This window comes from Penicillium alfredii, assembly GCF_028826965.1.
Source record: "Penicillium alfredii strain IBT 34128 chromosome Unknown utg000004l_segment0_segment0, whole genome shotgun sequence".
Lineage (NCBI taxonomy): Eukaryota > Fungi > Ascomycota > Eurotiomycetes > Eurotiales > Aspergillaceae > Penicillium > Penicillium alfredii.
The window spans coordinates 3,374,766-3,389,340 of record NW_026622701.1 but is presented as its reverse complement, the minus strand read 5'-3'; the positions used below and the strand labels follow the sequence as shown (position 1 = coordinate 3,389,340).

At 52.0% G+C, this 14,575-nt stretch overlaps 8 protein-coding genes across 8 annotated transcripts; 4 read left to right on the top strand and 4 right to left on the bottom strand.

Annotated features, from left to right (window-relative positions):
* Window positions 1-142: 142 nt before the first annotated feature.
* Window positions 143-823, top strand: NUU61_002928 (uncharacterized protein; the record flags this gene model as incomplete). Its single annotated transcript, XM_056653510.1, has 2 exons — window positions 143-295; window positions 365-823. Coding segments are annotated over 2 exons (612 nt in total), but the record flags the coding sequence as incomplete, so codon positions are not given.
* A 213-nt stretch (window positions 824-1,036) lies between these two features.
* Window positions 1,037-2,004, top strand: NUU61_002927 (uncharacterized protein; the record flags this gene model as incomplete). The annotated part of the gene is made up of 2 exons (XM_056653509.1): window positions 1,037-1,286; window positions 1,433-2,004. 2 exons carry the CDS (start codon window positions 1,037-1,039, stop codon window positions 2,002-2,004), a joined length of 822 nt encoding a protein of 273 aa, XP_056514576.1.
* A 152-nt stretch (window positions 2,005-2,156) lies between these two features.
* On the bottom strand, window positions 2,157-3,983 carry NUU61_002926 (acyl--CoA ligase; the record flags this gene model as incomplete). The annotated part of the gene is made up of 3 exons (XM_056653508.1): window positions 2,157-3,106; window positions 3,169-3,804; window positions 3,884-3,983. The coding sequence occupies 3 exons, from the start codon at window positions 3,981-3,983 to the stop codon at window positions 2,157-2,159; spliced, it is 1,686 nt and encodes a 561-aa protein (XP_056514575.1).
* A 602-nt stretch (window positions 3,984-4,585) lies between these two features.
* On the bottom strand, window positions 4,586-5,810 carry NUU61_002925 (uncharacterized protein; the record flags this gene model as incomplete). Its single annotated transcript, XM_056653507.1, has 2 exons — window positions 4,586-5,098; window positions 5,163-5,810. 2 exons carry the CDS (start codon window positions 5,808-5,810, stop codon window positions 4,586-4,588), a joined length of 1,161 nt encoding a protein of 386 aa, XP_056514574.1.
* A 2,282-nt stretch (window positions 5,811-8,092) lies between these two features.
* Window positions 8,093-9,093, bottom strand: NUU61_002924 (40S ribosomal protein uS19; the record flags this gene model as incomplete). Its single annotated transcript, XM_056653506.1, has 5 exons — window positions 8,093-8,162; window positions 8,215-8,511; window positions 8,720-8,777; window positions 8,996-9,014; window positions 9,076-9,093. 5 exons carry the CDS (start codon window positions 9,091-9,093, stop codon window positions 8,093-8,095), a joined length of 462 nt encoding a protein of 153 aa, XP_056514573.1.
* A 691-nt stretch (window positions 9,094-9,784) lies between these two features.
* Window positions 9,785-10,165, bottom strand: aspf8 (ribosomal protein P2; the record flags this gene model as incomplete). The annotated part of the gene is made up of 2 exons (XM_056653505.1): window positions 9,785-9,949; window positions 10,007-10,165. The coding sequence occupies 2 exons, from the start codon at window positions 10,163-10,165 to the stop codon at window positions 9,785-9,787; spliced, it is 324 nt and encodes a 107-aa protein (XP_056514572.1).
* A 610-nt stretch (window positions 10,166-10,775) lies between these two features.
* On the top strand, window positions 10,776-11,859 carry NUU61_002922 (uncharacterized protein; the record flags this gene model as incomplete). The annotated part of the gene is made up of 2 exons (XM_056653504.1): window positions 10,776-10,781; window positions 10,843-11,859. The coding sequence occupies 2 exons, from the start codon at window positions 10,776-10,778 to the stop codon at window positions 11,857-11,859; spliced, it is 1,023 nt and encodes a 340-aa protein (XP_056514571.1).
* A 361-nt stretch (window positions 11,860-12,220) lies between these two features.
* NUU61_002921 (ATP-dependent (S)-NAD(P)H-hydrate dehydratase) lies at window positions 12,221-13,601 on the top strand (the record flags this gene model as incomplete). The annotated part of the gene is made up of 6 exons (XM_056653503.1): window positions 12,221-12,314; window positions 12,371-12,410; window positions 12,459-12,505; window positions 12,561-12,571; window positions 12,622-12,654; window positions 12,720-13,601. The coding sequence occupies 6 exons, from the start codon at window positions 12,221-12,223 to the stop codon at window positions 13,599-13,601; spliced, it is 1,107 nt and encodes a 368-aa protein (XP_056514570.1).
* Window positions 13,602-14,575: the final 974 nt, after the last annotated feature.

Below are 14,575 nucleotides of genomic sequence, written 5' to 3'. Positions count from 1 at the left end.
GATTTCCCTTCTCTTCTTCTACTTGTTTCTCTACCTGATCGACAGGTTTTATACCCTGCCAAGTATATTCTTTACATTGTTGCTGCGTTTAACTATCGTGCAGTTTCGAGATCGCTGGGTGTTATTGTACTTGACCGGTAGGAAGGATATCTTCTTTGGAATAAAGATAAATATATATATCGACAACTCGGATTGTGACAACGGCGGCCACAATACGGATGCCTTTGATGTCGGCGCGAGTACCTATATCACCATCAGCAACGCGGTAGTGAAGAACCAGGACGATTGCCTGGCGGTAAATTTTGGCAAAGATTCTTCTTCTTCTTTCTTCTTGTTGACAGTCATGCCCAGCTAACCATACCAGAATATCCTCTTCACTGGCGGCTACTGCTCCGGCGGTCACGGCCTCTCAATCGGTTCAGTCGGCGGACGCGACAACAACACCGTGAAGAACGTGACGATCTCCGACTCGACCGTCACCAACTCGGCCAACGACGTGCGCATCAAGACCGTCTACGAGGCGACAGGCTCTGTTTCGGGCGTCACATACTCCAACATCGAGCTATCCAACATCTCCAAGTACGGCGTGGTCATCGAGCAGGACTATGAGAACGGCAGCCCGACCAGGACGCCCACGACCGGAGTGCCGGTCACAGATCTGACGGTGGAGAAGGTCACTGATATGGTGAAGAGTAACGCGACCAACATCTTGATCTTGTGCGGCGATGGTAGCTGCTCGGACTGGACTTGGTCCGGGGTCAGTGTCAGTGGAGGGAAGAGCAGCGAGAAGTGCCAGAATGTGCCGTCTGGTGCTTTGTGCTAGATTGATGAACAGATTATCTCTAGTGGACATAGATAGAAACGGCATCTATAGTATGTTGATCCAGGCATCCATGGTTGAACAGTGAAGGAAGTGTGGATCGACGATCAGCCGGGTCGATGACGCCACCCGCGGGGTCCAAGCTCGAGCATCTCCCAATTTTGTATTTCCTTCAACTCTCTCTGCAGAAGTACATTCACAGCCCGTCTCAAGAAAATGCAAGTCCTTCTCCTCGGTGGCCACGGCAAGGTCGCCCTGCACTTGACCCCGCTGCTCCTCAACCGCGCCTGGAATGTCACCAGCGTGGTGCGCAACCCCGACCACGAGAACGAGATCCTGGCGCTGGGCAAGGGCCGCAAGGGCAAGCTGGATGTGCTGCTCTCCAGTCTGGAGGATGTGAAGAGCACCACGGATGCCCAGAAGATCCTGGACACGGTGTCGCCCGATTATGTGGTGTGGTCTGCTGGTTTGTCTTTCTCTCCCCACCACCCCTCCTACCTACGAACATGGTTTCAACATACCAATATCCCAACTCGTTGCAACCCAACGCACGCCATATATAGAATTTCGCGAGTTGATTGATTACCGGCTAACACATCTTTCTCGAACCAGGCGCCGGCGGCAAAGGTGGCCCAGCAAGCACAATCGCCATCGACCAAGACGCAGCGAAACACTTCCTAACCGCCTCCTTCGCCTCGTCGCGCGTGAGCAAATTCCTCATGGTCTCATACATGGGCAGCCGCCGCACCCAGCCGAGCTGGATGCCCGACGACCAATGGGCCGGGCTGGTGCGCACCAACACCGAGGTGCTGCCAACCTACGCCAAGGCCAAGCTCGAGGCCGACGAGTACATGACCGCGCTGGCCGCTCGCCGCAAGCGCGACCCGGCCGCGTCGGCTCGCTCCTTCCAGGCGATAAACCTGCGCCCCGGTATCTTGACCGACGAGCCTGCTACGCGCAATGTCGAGCTAGGCAAGACCCCCCGTGGTCGCGGCCATGTGTCGAGGGAGGATGTTGCTATTGTTGCGGATCAGTTGCTTGCTCGGGCGGATACGGAGGGTTGGTATGATCTTGTTAATGGGGATTTGCCGGTTGAGCAGGCTGTTGAGCGGGTTGCGAAGGAGAAGATTGATGCCGTTGAGGGGGAGGATGTTGATGGGCTTGTGAAGAGGTTCTTCCCTTAGAGCCTTTTTTTAGAGTGTCGAGGTTCTCGATACAAACCTCTTACAAGTTTCGGGTGATACATATTTACATGTCTGCACATTTACCAGAAATGAACGAAAGAAAGTCTATCATGACGATATATAATTGCTTCTACAGCTCCAAAACAAGATATCTACAATTTGGCCTTGGGCGTTTTGATCTCCTTGAACTTCTGCTTCAGCAGACGACGCAAGATCTTCCCACTCGGATTCTTGGGGATTTGATCCACAAAGTGCACGCCACCCCGCAGCCGCTTGTGGTGGGCAACCTTGCTGTCGAGCCACCGGATAATGCTGGCCGCTTCATCCTCCTCACTCGCACCCGAGGCCTTGCTCTTTGCGCTTCTTACGACACACGCCAAGGGTACTTCCGAGCCATGGGCCTCGCTCTCGACACCAATCACCGCCACATCATCAATAGCTTCGTTATCCACCAGCAGGCCCTCCAGCTCTGCCGGAGGAACCTGGAAGCCCTTGTACTTGATGAGCTCCTTGACGCGGTCCGTGATATAGAAATGGCCCTTGGCGTCCTGGTAGCCGACATCACCAGTGCGGAACCAGCCATCCGGCGAAAGACATTCTTTGGTTGCCGCCGGGTTCTGGTGGTAGCCCATGAAGACGTTGGGCCCGCGCACATACAGCTCGCCGACCTCGCCGGCCGAGACCTCGCGCGCGTCGGAGCCGTCCTCGGGCATGGTCATGTACTTGGCTTCCATGTTGGGCATTAGCCGGCCGACGGAGCCGATCGCCTCGCGCCAGTCACCCCACTGTTGCGTGTGCGTGGTTGGGCTGGTCTCGCTGAGCCCGTAGCCCTGTTTGATTCCGACCTTGATTCGCGAGTAGACCGCCTCCACCAGCTCTTGTGTGAGTGGCGCCGCTCCTGAGTTCATCATGCGCAGACTCGACAGATCGTACTTGTCCACAACTGGGTGCTTGCCCAGCAGGAGCACCACTGGAGGCACGACGTAGCTGAATGATGCGCGGTAGTTCTGTACATGCGCGCACCACCTCTCGATGTCGAACTTGGACATCACCACGAGATGGTACCCTTTGTAGAGCGACTGGGTAATCAGACAAGTCAATCCTAGACATTGGGGAGTCAGCACAGCTTTCTTCTTATTTAAAATGAAATCGACCCAGCCATACCGTAGATGTGGTAAAATGGCAGGAATGCGAGAAGTCGATCTCCCTTGCCATCAGGACCCCCATCCCAGCTCAGATTCGCACCCTCAGCACACGCCTGCTGCGCGATATTGGCGACGATATTGCGGTGCGACAGCATCACCCCCTTGGGCACGCCCGTGGTCCCGGAGGAATACACCAAGAAGGCCACGTCTGTCTCCGGGTCAATTTTCTGCTTGCGATACCGAGTCGCGCGAGAGATATTCAGGACTGAGGTGAAGTGCTTGAAGCGGGCATCCGGGTCGCGCTGGTCGCCCAGCAAAATAATGCGGTCTGTGGGGATGCCGACCTTCTTTGCGGCCTCTGTGGCCACGGGCAACACCGAGGCCTGCGTCGCTAGGACCTTGGCCCCGGAGTTCTTCAGCTGGAAGGCCAGCTCCTCGGCTGTGTAGGCTGGGTTGGCCGGGGATACGATGCCACCCGCCCAGTGCGTACCCCACATCAGTACGGGGGTGTCGATGCTGTTTGGTGTGAATAGGGCCAGGACATCGCCCTTGCGCCAGTCATAGTTGGCCTTAAGACCCTTTCCGAATTCGAGAGAGGCGTCTCTTAGCGTCTTGTACGTGTAGTATCGCTGAGTTTCGGCATCCTGGTAGAGGACTGAGCGGTGTTGGTTAGCGTCCAGGGCATGCGCGTGTATCGACCCTGGGGTCTCCAGGTCTGGGAGCCAGTTACTCACTCTTATCATCTGGAAAGGGCCGGTCATTTCGCTCGAAAAGAAAGGTCCAGAGGTCAACATTGGGGATGTCCACCGGAGGGTAGTTGGAGGAGACGGGCATGTTGCGGGGAGAAAAGAAGCCAAGCGATCGATCCGGGGATGTCAAACGGACTGTGGGGGAGCTCTAGCACAGTAAACAGTAGAGTCGTCAAGAACCTTGAGTATTCATACAAAGAAAAATATATAAAGATGTAAAGATGTAAGGATCCCAAGAGCGAGCGTGCTTATTGATAGGACAGGGTTCTCTCTCCGCAGTCTCGGTACTTGAGCGGGTTGCCTCGGCCCATTTACTTCTCCAGCATACCCGAGAGATCCTCCCCGCGGGCGTTAAGAAGGCGGTTTTTGAGCCATGGGATCGGCTAATGTTATTGTTATTTCTTGTTTGTTGAGCCATTCAATGAGAATTTTTCCTCTGTCTAGGGATGTCCTTTGAATGCAGATATTCATCGATGTACTTCGGTGATCGGCACCTCGGCCCTCTCGGCGTTTTCCCCGTAACGGCCGCAATGCTGATTAGTAATCCTTTTTCACTTGGTATGAATGGATGGATTGTGTATGAATTTCATAATACTTCATACTATATACATGCAATTTTTCAATTATTTTGACCTGTCTATAACCAGGAATGTCAATGGAAGATAATGTACATGGTCGGCATTAGGGCTATTTCACCGGTTCAAGTTCCACGATCAGCCCTGGCTTCCACACTCCAACTTGGTTGCCAAAAATTGTAATACTGGCAACTCTCCAATGGCCAAAGATCGGCCGATGTTGAATGAGCATCCACGCAGCTCCTCGGACGCTTGGCGATCCCAACAACGCAAAGAATCGTTTATCATTCGAAGCCCTGGAAAACTTCTTGAAATTGCGTTTTTCGGCATAGTTCTGCCACTCGGAGAAACTCGCTTCGACTCCAAGGGCTTCGCGCATGGTTCTCACGGAATCCGTATTGGTGACGGGGGCATAGATCAAGTTTTTCAAACTGACGGCATCTTTTAACGTCTCGAGCAGCTGCCCCCATTGCAGTGCAGTGACATCTGACCATTTTTCCAGCTCGACCACATTTTCAGGCGGACATGACATCTTGGAAACGGCATGTCGGGGACTGGAAACATCGAGGACGATGATGAACCCAAAGACAGCATTGTAGAGACCCTTATAGATACCTCGGGTAGCCTGTGGTCATGTTAGAGAAAGAAACAAATAGCAGAGATTATGTTTGGGCCTGAAACACACTTACATCGTAGGTCTTGCCTCCTTTGGTCACGGTCTTAGAGTGGTCCCATATAATCAATCTGCTCTTTTGTTTCAAATTGTGCCCCAACCAGCTCTGAACTTCGTCAAGTCGGTTGGTCGCCTCTGACAGTTCCTCTAGATAATCTTGCTGCGGAAGGGAGCTTTGATCCCAACCCCATTGATTTAATTGCTCGTATTGAGTATAAGGGCTGGTGGCCTGCACCGGTTTCCCTTGGAAGCACTTGGAGATTTCCTGCTGCTCATCGGCATTCATTGCGCAATCCAGCATTTTCCCCGTCGACAAAGATACCGACCAGGTGATGGGTCGGCCATTCCAGTCATCGCGAGGTGCGAGAGCACGGCGCTTTTTTCTCGGTTCATGTTGTACTAGATCCGTGGACTCGTCTCTTATTTCATGATGAGGCGAATCCAGCCGCTGATCTTCGAGTTGAGACTCAACAGGTTCGCCCGGTTGGTCTTTGGGGTCGTTTTGGACCAAATCAACTGGTCTCTCCCCGGATTGACGTTCTACCAGACCCGGTTGTGGATGCCTTGAGTGGTAGTTCGACGACAAGAACAACCACAAAACCAGCGAGACAATGAACACAGTCTTGGTCCACCGATGCAAGACCCAGTCACTGATTGGAGTCATTTTGGCGGTCCTCAGACGGGCGGAGGGCACGAAAAACCCAGGAAACGTCCGTCGACCGCGGGTGCGGTTGCGTGAAACGGGGGGCTTTAAATCCTCACCTCGCAAAGGGCACAGACCTAAAATAGGAGATCAGGAACAGTCCACTCCACCTGTCGTAGAGAACGGTTGAAGGCAGCCGCCAATCGGATTTGCGTGAAATCCAGAGATCCGCTCTGAAGGATCCTGGGGCATCCTGGCGCCACGCAGCCCTTGAAAATCAGCCCAAGCGTTGAGGAAGAGTCGCGTGCATATTCTGTTAAAGTTATTCCCTGTGAGTCTCTGAAGAAGCGAGGAGCAGCTTTTCTACTTAATCAATCACCACAGACATATAGAAAAGATATCTTGTGCCGAGGGCAGACAAACCATGAAAGATTTGATCTCACTTTGTTATTTCTGTGTCTGAAGAGGCATGGATCTACACTACCAGAATTTTCGGTGAAGAAACCGTGTCCAAGAAGCAGGGCAAGCTGGGGTCCCGAAAGTCTATGCATTCCACGCGATGTACAAAGTTTTTTTTTTGGTCTAAGTTTTTTTTTATACTCGCTAAGATCCTGTTTGGCTTTGCCAAGTGTACTCTAATTCGAAGCCCAATTTTGGGTTTATCCGCTGTATACTCTGCAGATTCTACCTAAAAGCCAACGAGTGCAGATAGGAATAATAGCCAAATTGAGAGCTACCTCTATGACCTCGTCGAAACAACAATGTCTCGAAATAATCAAGGCGGGTCAGTCCCTGTAACCCCTTAATTCGCACTGTTGCAAATCGCCCCCAACGAAGCAGAAAATCCCATGGTGGCTATCACAATCTCGCCAGCCCCCGTGGCCCCAGAAAATCCCAGGGCTAGGATTTGCATTAGTACAACGTGGTGTACCCTATAGATTCCCCGCAGTGGAGCCGGTTGTAAGGTCTTTTCTAATAATAATCCCCTGCCACGCTGAAACACAGGGCTTCGAACGTTGGGGGCGTATTGCTCTCAATCAATGGCTAGGCACATCAGGGTCATCGACGATCGTCACTTTATCATTCGACATGGCTGAAATAAGCTCTTTCTCGAAGTCTGAATAAACTGGTTTCTGTAGTATAAGATAAGGGAGGATGCGATACATGCTTCCAGGGCCAAGTCGAACAATTCCTTTGATCTGACTTTTGTTGAGCTCTTGTATACGTCTGTGGGTCAAGTGCTCTGATGCATTTTTCTCTATGTCACTCAGAACGAATGGAAGGTTTCTATTGGTCGTCCTCTAGATTCGAAACTATCTTAGAAAAATAAAATCTTTGACGATATCAAGAACAATGGCACGGTGATCCAGGCGCCATTTTCAGCTCCCATTGCACTACTGGCCCTGACTACTATATGATTTATTGAGGATGAATGAGATCCTTGAGCTTCACCAGCGTCAAAAACAGGGGTTTCAAATTGGCAGAGCATTTATGAGTTTGAGTCTTCTTCGGGTTCTTTGAAGAAATCCAGGAGCTCGACCAGTTCGTCATGAGCATCGCCAAAGATCTTGAACTTTGGAGAGTCGGCCGTATATCGTCATACCAGAAGAGCTTTCCCTGGGCAACAGTTGAATAGCGCCGAGAAATTTGGACAGATTGGTCTCTCGTAAGAGCTCTTAAGTGGTGCGTGAAAAGTCGGTCCCACGCCGTTGATTTCAAGTTGCTCATGTTCTATCTTGACGGTGGCACACGGGGCACTTGTCTTGGACTCCGCAGAGCCTGGCAATATACCATGAAGAGCCAAACCAGCCCGAGCGATCAATTGGCAGACGCGATAGATTCTTATGAGGCGCACATGAGCCCGTGAATCGTGATATGATCCCACCAAGTAGACGTAGAGCCTGGCAAGAATATTCATGGATCACTAGGCCAATACGCAGCGATCCTGTCTACCATGATGTACATCTACGGATACCACAACCAGGCTACAGCCCGAGATCTACAGAACTTACACAATTGAAGTTGTCAGGTCGTTAATTGGACTCCCTTCCCTAGTGATACAACGAAACTAGGGCAGAGCGTTATTTTTTGGCCTTGTCGAGTTCGTCCAAAGGCGGGGAATATGCCAGGTCCCATGTGTTTGCATGCCGACAAGATCTTATATTGAGATGGAAACAGCTGACCCGCACGGGAAATACAAGCCGAATAAATGAACCCAGTTGACGAATGTGCTGGATTCCATGCTTCTTTCCTTGCGCCCTTTCCTCCACACGCCACTCCAAGGGGAATCGTTTTGAAGTTGTTTACTTGAGGGGAATGAAACGGGAAGAGTGGGTGGCACCGATACCGGGGCGACCGTGCTTGACGGGCTTGCTGCGGGGTTGTTAGCACTGCTCGAGAATCAAGGCTGGAAATCAACACATACTAGGAGATCGAGAACTCAGCCAGGTAGTGGCCAACCATCTCGGGCTTGATCTCAACCTGGTTGAACTCCTTGCCGGAGTAGATACCGATGACGCTGCCGATCATCTCGGGAACAACAATCATGTCACGGAGGTGGGTCTTGACGAGGTCGGGCTTCTCGTTGGGCTTGGCCTCCTGCTTGGCCTTGCGGAGCTTCTTGATCAGACCCATGGGCTTGCGCTTCAGGCCACGGTTGAAGCGACGGCGGGCACGGGCGTGGACGACATCGCGGAGCTGCTCCGAGGAGAGGTCGAGGAGCCTATAAGATCTGTTAGACTTTTTTCCTTTCATATTTTTCACCATCGCGGGGTATTGAATATCCATCCACAGTTCGGTACACAGCAGGTAACTCAGAAATAGTGACAGCCACCGCGATAGCAGTGTTGCGATGTACCAGTGTACCCCTTGGTTACCGTGGACAGACTGTGGATGGATTCCAAGAGCGAAAGTGGTTGGGTTGAACGTACTGGTCGAGGTCAATGCCGCGGTAAGAAAACTTGCGGAACTGTCTTCTCTTCTTGAGCTCTGTGTGGCGAAAGCACTGTCAGTGTCTGCGATCTCGTCTTCTGGTGTGTGCGCGCGCGTCTCCAGCATCCAAGCCATTTCGAATTCCCATTCAAATTTCATCACAGATCATCGCAAGATCATCGCATTCATCGGTGTTCCATCTCGAATAAACCCTCCTCTTGTATCCAGTGGTTGATTCGGGCCACTGGTGGATAAAAGGGTTGATGCAAACGTACCGGCAGCCTCCTCGGCGTTCTGAATGAAAACTTGATGTTAGCGCCAGACTCGCGGGGGGTTTGATCGAAGTGGCACTCACGTATTCGTGGTCAGCCATTTTGCAGGTGTTTCCTCTGCGCTCGCTTTTCGATCGGGATCTCGAAAAGCGAAGGAAGATGGGTTGTCGGGATTGTCGTGTCGCTGGACGGGTACCGCTCACACTACGAGTTGGGGAGTGGGCAAGTGTTGGCTTAAGCGACGGGTAGGTTCAAGCCCTAGCCCACTAAGCCACTTTGGGAGGTTGGTATTTTTTTGTCACATATGGTCACAATTTTGTAAATTACACAAAAGCTACTTTCAATGTACGGCATCTGCCACACTTCAGCCCCGCAAAATCCTGTACCTGTCAAGTTGAGAATCTGGTATCATAATGACGAGCTGCTTTCCTCCAAATTGTATGTAAACCATCTTATACAAGTGCTCATACATACAACCTATAGAAGATGATAGATAGCACTTCTCTAGTACCAAAAAGGCAAATTGAAATAGCCTTGGAGAGCACCAACCCCAGACAGACTACGCTAAAGCCACTACATCTTACGAGAGCCAGTAATGGAGGAGGCCAGGTGATCTGTATTGGCTAGGAGCTCATTCCAGCTCACACATGAGAAATTCGTAACTGCGTCAGAACAGCCTGAACCATCCACGCTTGAGAATCCAGCCGGCCAAGATTGCTCCTGAGCCGGAGGTACCAGTCAGACGTCTGTTCCTCCATGTCATAATTTTTGAGTGCTCAGAGACGAATGCGCTTAGTCGAAGAGACCGAAGCCCATGTCCTCGTCGGACTCCTCCTCGGCCTTCTCCTCCTTCTTCTCCTCAGCGGGGGCAGCCTCACCACCGGCAGCGGGGGCGGCAGCGGCGGCACCACCGCCCGAGGGGACGGAGGCGAGCTTGGTGGTACCCTCAGCAATCAGCTGTGTAAAGCGAGTCAGTCGGGTGTATCCCAATCAAAAATGGCGCAAATCACTAACCTCCTGGAGGTCCTTGCCCTGGAGCTCGGCAATGAGCTTGTCGAGGCGCTCGGAGTCAGCGTCAATGCCGACAGAGGAGAGGACACCCTTGATGTCGGCGGCCGAGGGGGACTCGTTGCCGGCGAGGGCGAGCAGAAGGTAAGCGGCAAGGTGCTTCATTGTGAATCTGCGCATGAATTTGGCAATTAGCAGCTGGAATTATTTCAAATATGATTGTTCAGATAAATCATGAGTAAAAACTTACAGAAGTTTTGTTGTATCTGGAACAAGAGAAACAATCGATTTAACCGCGGATTGAGCGGAGACTGCAACGTCGAGTTCTGGAGGAAGAAGGTGGTTGACGAAGAGAACCGAAGCGCCAAAATCGTGGGAAAAGTGCGGTGCGGCGGGTGTGGCTGTTTACACCGCCCGGCAGAAATATCTAAGCGAGTAGCTGTGGCGCAGAGTCACGTGTCATATTGTCGCCAGCTCGACGGTGACAGTTGATAGTCCCTCTCAGCCTGCCCCCTCTTATCTTTGCTCTAAGCCCTCGCCAAGAAAGAGTGCTGGTGAAGCCGTGGCTGTTTTCTCTAGTACCTCTGATTCTCAAGTACCAGAAGAGCATCGCCATCTATCCAACCAGAGATCCGTTCTCATGGTATCCTACTCGGAGTCATGAAGCTACCTCGTCGAACCAACCATCGACGGTGAACGTTCCTTCTTGCCTCTGTCCCTCTTTCACCTTTTCAACTATAGCAAACTTGGCGTATCTTTCTTCTGCAACTCCAAGATGAGTGTATGGATCAAAACTCTTGTCTCCCGTTTTCTTATTTGACACTTTCTGACACCTAGCACAGTTCCTCGATTCTGTTCTCTCGTCTCTCCAGACTGGAAAGCCCTCTCAGACCTCGCTATCCCAGCCACCGGCACCTCCTGCGCCATCTTCGACGACGAGAAAGGATGTCCGGAAGCCGGAAACAAACTCACGAGCACCTGTGGCGGGCGGCAATACCAGTGGAATGAAACGAAAGGCCGAAGACCAGTTGCCTCGTCCCTCACGGCCCGATGCTCAACCAGCTAGCAAAGCCACTGGGATCAGACCAGCGGTTTCCTCCGCTACACCCAAACTTGCGCGCAGGCCAGCAGAAAACAAGACCACGCCCGTTTTCCCGAAGCCTGCACCCAGAAATGGCCCCTCTGCCGGCACCAAGACTGCGCCTGCGAAGGCAGCACCCTCGAAGCCAGCGCCCGTGCCATCAAAGCCGCCGCCAAAAGGATCATTTGCTGAGATCATGATGAAGGCGAAGGCCCTGCAAGACAAGGCTCCCACCCAGGCCGGCATGCTGCGACATCAGGCAGTGCCCAAAGAGAAGCTTAGCAAAGTGGAGCGCAAAAAGCGAATGATTGAGGCTCAGGCTAAGGAAAAGGAGGCCCGTACTGGCAAGAAAGCCACCCCTGGGACCGCTCCCCCAGGCAAGCCTTCTCCAAAGAAACGGGACACCGAGGCACCCTCGTACAAGGGTACGGCCAAACCATCTCAGTCTCTTGACATGCCCGCCTACCGCGGGACAGCGGGTTTGCCATCCAAACGTGGCGCCAATGATCGTCAAAATGGCAAACGGTCCCGTGTGAATGAATACCTTGGAACCGACGAAGAGGACGAAGGCGATTACGGCGATTACGACGACTACTACTCGGATGCTTCGTCTGACATGGAGGCTGGCCTGGATGACGTGGAGAATGAAGAGGCCGTCGCATTGAAGAATGCAAAGAGAGAAGATGAAGAGGAACTGCGCCAGGAAATGGCCGCCAAGCAAGAGAAGATCAACCGTCAGAAGAAGCTGGCAGCTCTTGCATCCCGAGGCAAGCGATGAATTCATACAGAACGCGGCTACATATGGTTTCGGGTTTCATTTATCGTGGGTATGGGCTTTTTTTTACCGGGCATCATTGAGCGTTTCGGGTGTCGATAGATGGCGGACACCCCTGATTCTTGTTTTCTTGATATTATACTCTGCAAAATTCATAGCCGGCGTCATTTAAATATCTACTTGTTCTCACTTGGGCATCATCTCTCCTTGAGTAGTGAAGTAATTCTGAGAGTGCATCCACCTGCAAATGTCCTGGCTGGGCCCCACTTGGCGGTGACATCACCCGCTCACCACCATTTAAAGATAGGAACTGTCTTCTCTTCCACTCGTGCCATTCTCCAATTTTGCCCTCCCGACGTTCACTATGGAGTCCGCTCACCATGTGTCGACCTCGTCGAAGATCCTCTTCGGCAAGGTGCGCAGAATCGTGCCTCCCATGCTGGAGAAGTTCCACAAAGGTTTGTTGACATCGCGGTGCGTGTAGGATGAATGGCAGCTCATGATTTGAATCCAGGACAACTTGGACGTGTTGCGGTCATTGGAGGCTGTGCCGAGTAGGTTGTTCATATTGAGTGTCGCGCATTTGGCTGACCGGCGTCAAGCTATACGGGAGCACCGTATTTCTCGGCCATAGCTTCGGCGAGACTGGGTATGTAGTTGTCATTGAACAAACCGCACACTTCATTATTGACTCGAGAATGCAGGATGTGACATGGTGTGTTTAAATGCCACTTTGCTTGATTGGGAGGTACTGACGATGGCCAGAGCCATGTCCTCTGTGAACGATCAGCAGCACCCGTAAGTCCGGCCATTTCCCATACGGAGAAAAAGTTCCTTATAAGCTAAATACGATACATCATCAGGTTATCAAGGGATATTCACCGAATTTGATGGTGCATCCGTTACTCCCGAGTACCGACACCGTCAAGGACCCCAAGTCAATTGATGCCCACTCCCTCGCAACCCCAATTATCAATATGCTCTCTCGCTTACACACTCTCGTGATTGGGCCCGGTCTCGGTCGCGACGACGTCACACTAAAGATCGTCGCAGAGGTGATCAAAGAGGCGCGATCACGGTCAATCCCATTTGTGCTGGATGCAGACGGCCTACTGATCGTCACCGAGGACCCGGGGCTGGTGAAGGGGTACAGGGACTGCATCCTGACCCCCAACGTGGTGGAGTTTGGACGTCTAGCCAAGGGACTGGGCCTCAAAATCGCTAGCCAGAGCGCCATCGCCAAGAGCCAGGATGGCGATCGAACTAGCCGCGAGTCGGAGGCGTGCGAGCAGCTGTCAAAAGCGCTGGGTGGTGTGACGATTATCCAAAAGGGTCCTCACGATGTGATCTCGAACGGAGTCACCAGTATCATTTCCGATATTCGTGGCGGACTGAAGCGGAGTGGCGGTCAAGGAGACACGCTGACGGGGTCATTGGGGACGCTGCTGGCCTGGCGCGCTGCGTACCTCAACCGGATGTGGGACTCTGGCGAAAAAGATAACGAGAGGGAGGCGCAGACCAAGGAGGATGTTCGGGCAGAGCTCGAGTCCGAGGACAAGCGCATGTCTCCGTCAACGACCCTGCTCCTGATCGCGTGGGCGGGCAGTGCAATCACCAGGGACTGCTCGCGGCACGCCTTTGAAGCCAAGGGGCGCAGTATGCAGGCTAGCGATCTGACCGACGAGGTGCATGGGAGTTTTCTGCGGCTAGTCGGAGAGCCTGAGGTACCCAAGACGCACCTCTAGACTTCCTGGCCTGGAGGCTTGCTCACGGGCCTTAATGTACAGTCAGAATCATTTTTACGGCCAAAGACATGTCCCATTCACACTATGTCGGCTTCTGGCTGATCCTAGGAATATATTCTGACCCCGAAATTACATCCATGGACGGATCCTGCGTACAAGGGAACCGGAGCCTACATCTGTAGCTCTCTGTTAATGTTCGATCCCGACGGTATTTAAATTGCAGATGTTCTAGATGGTCGCACAAAAGACCCTGAATCAAATCTTGTTCAAAAAGAGTAGATAATAGCTTCTGATGACGTTACCAAACATCCCAGCTGTTCCAATCTCACATTGTCCTCGATCCTATTTGCCTGGTTTCCAGTAGATTTAAGCCATATCTCTTGGTCTTGGATAGCCGGTAGCCGGTCTTGGGTAGGTAAGGCGTCCTATAGAGTGGCGGGACTGCCGAGTGCCAACGTGAGGCTCTGGCTGAAACATCGGGCTGTCAGAATAACTAGCTCATACTTTCCCATTCAGGGAGGCCTTTTAATGGTTAATTTTAATTTTAATCTTGTTTTATTTTTTTCTGAATGGACCCAAAAATACAGGCGAGGTACTTGTCACACCGTGCGATGGCGGGCTGAAGGAAAATGAAGAACGGGAATAAAAATAAAAATAAGGTTTGAGTATTCAACTTCCAGTATCTTCCTCTCGCTTAAAATCCCATTTTTAGACCGAATATGCAGTCCAAGGTAAAGCCTGGATGTCTCTTGTAGTATAGTTCATCGAGAGCATGAAGCCGGACATGACCACAGGACAGACACCCTAAACCCGGATAATGAAGCCTCACAAATGAAAAATAGACAAAATAAATGCGGCATAAAATACATGAGAGAAGCTCTCCCCGCATTGGTTTCTATAGATAAATCCCCAGGAAGGGCGTGATTGGGACCCGGATATAGTTAGGGCTGGGCTGGGCTGAGACATTCTACCCC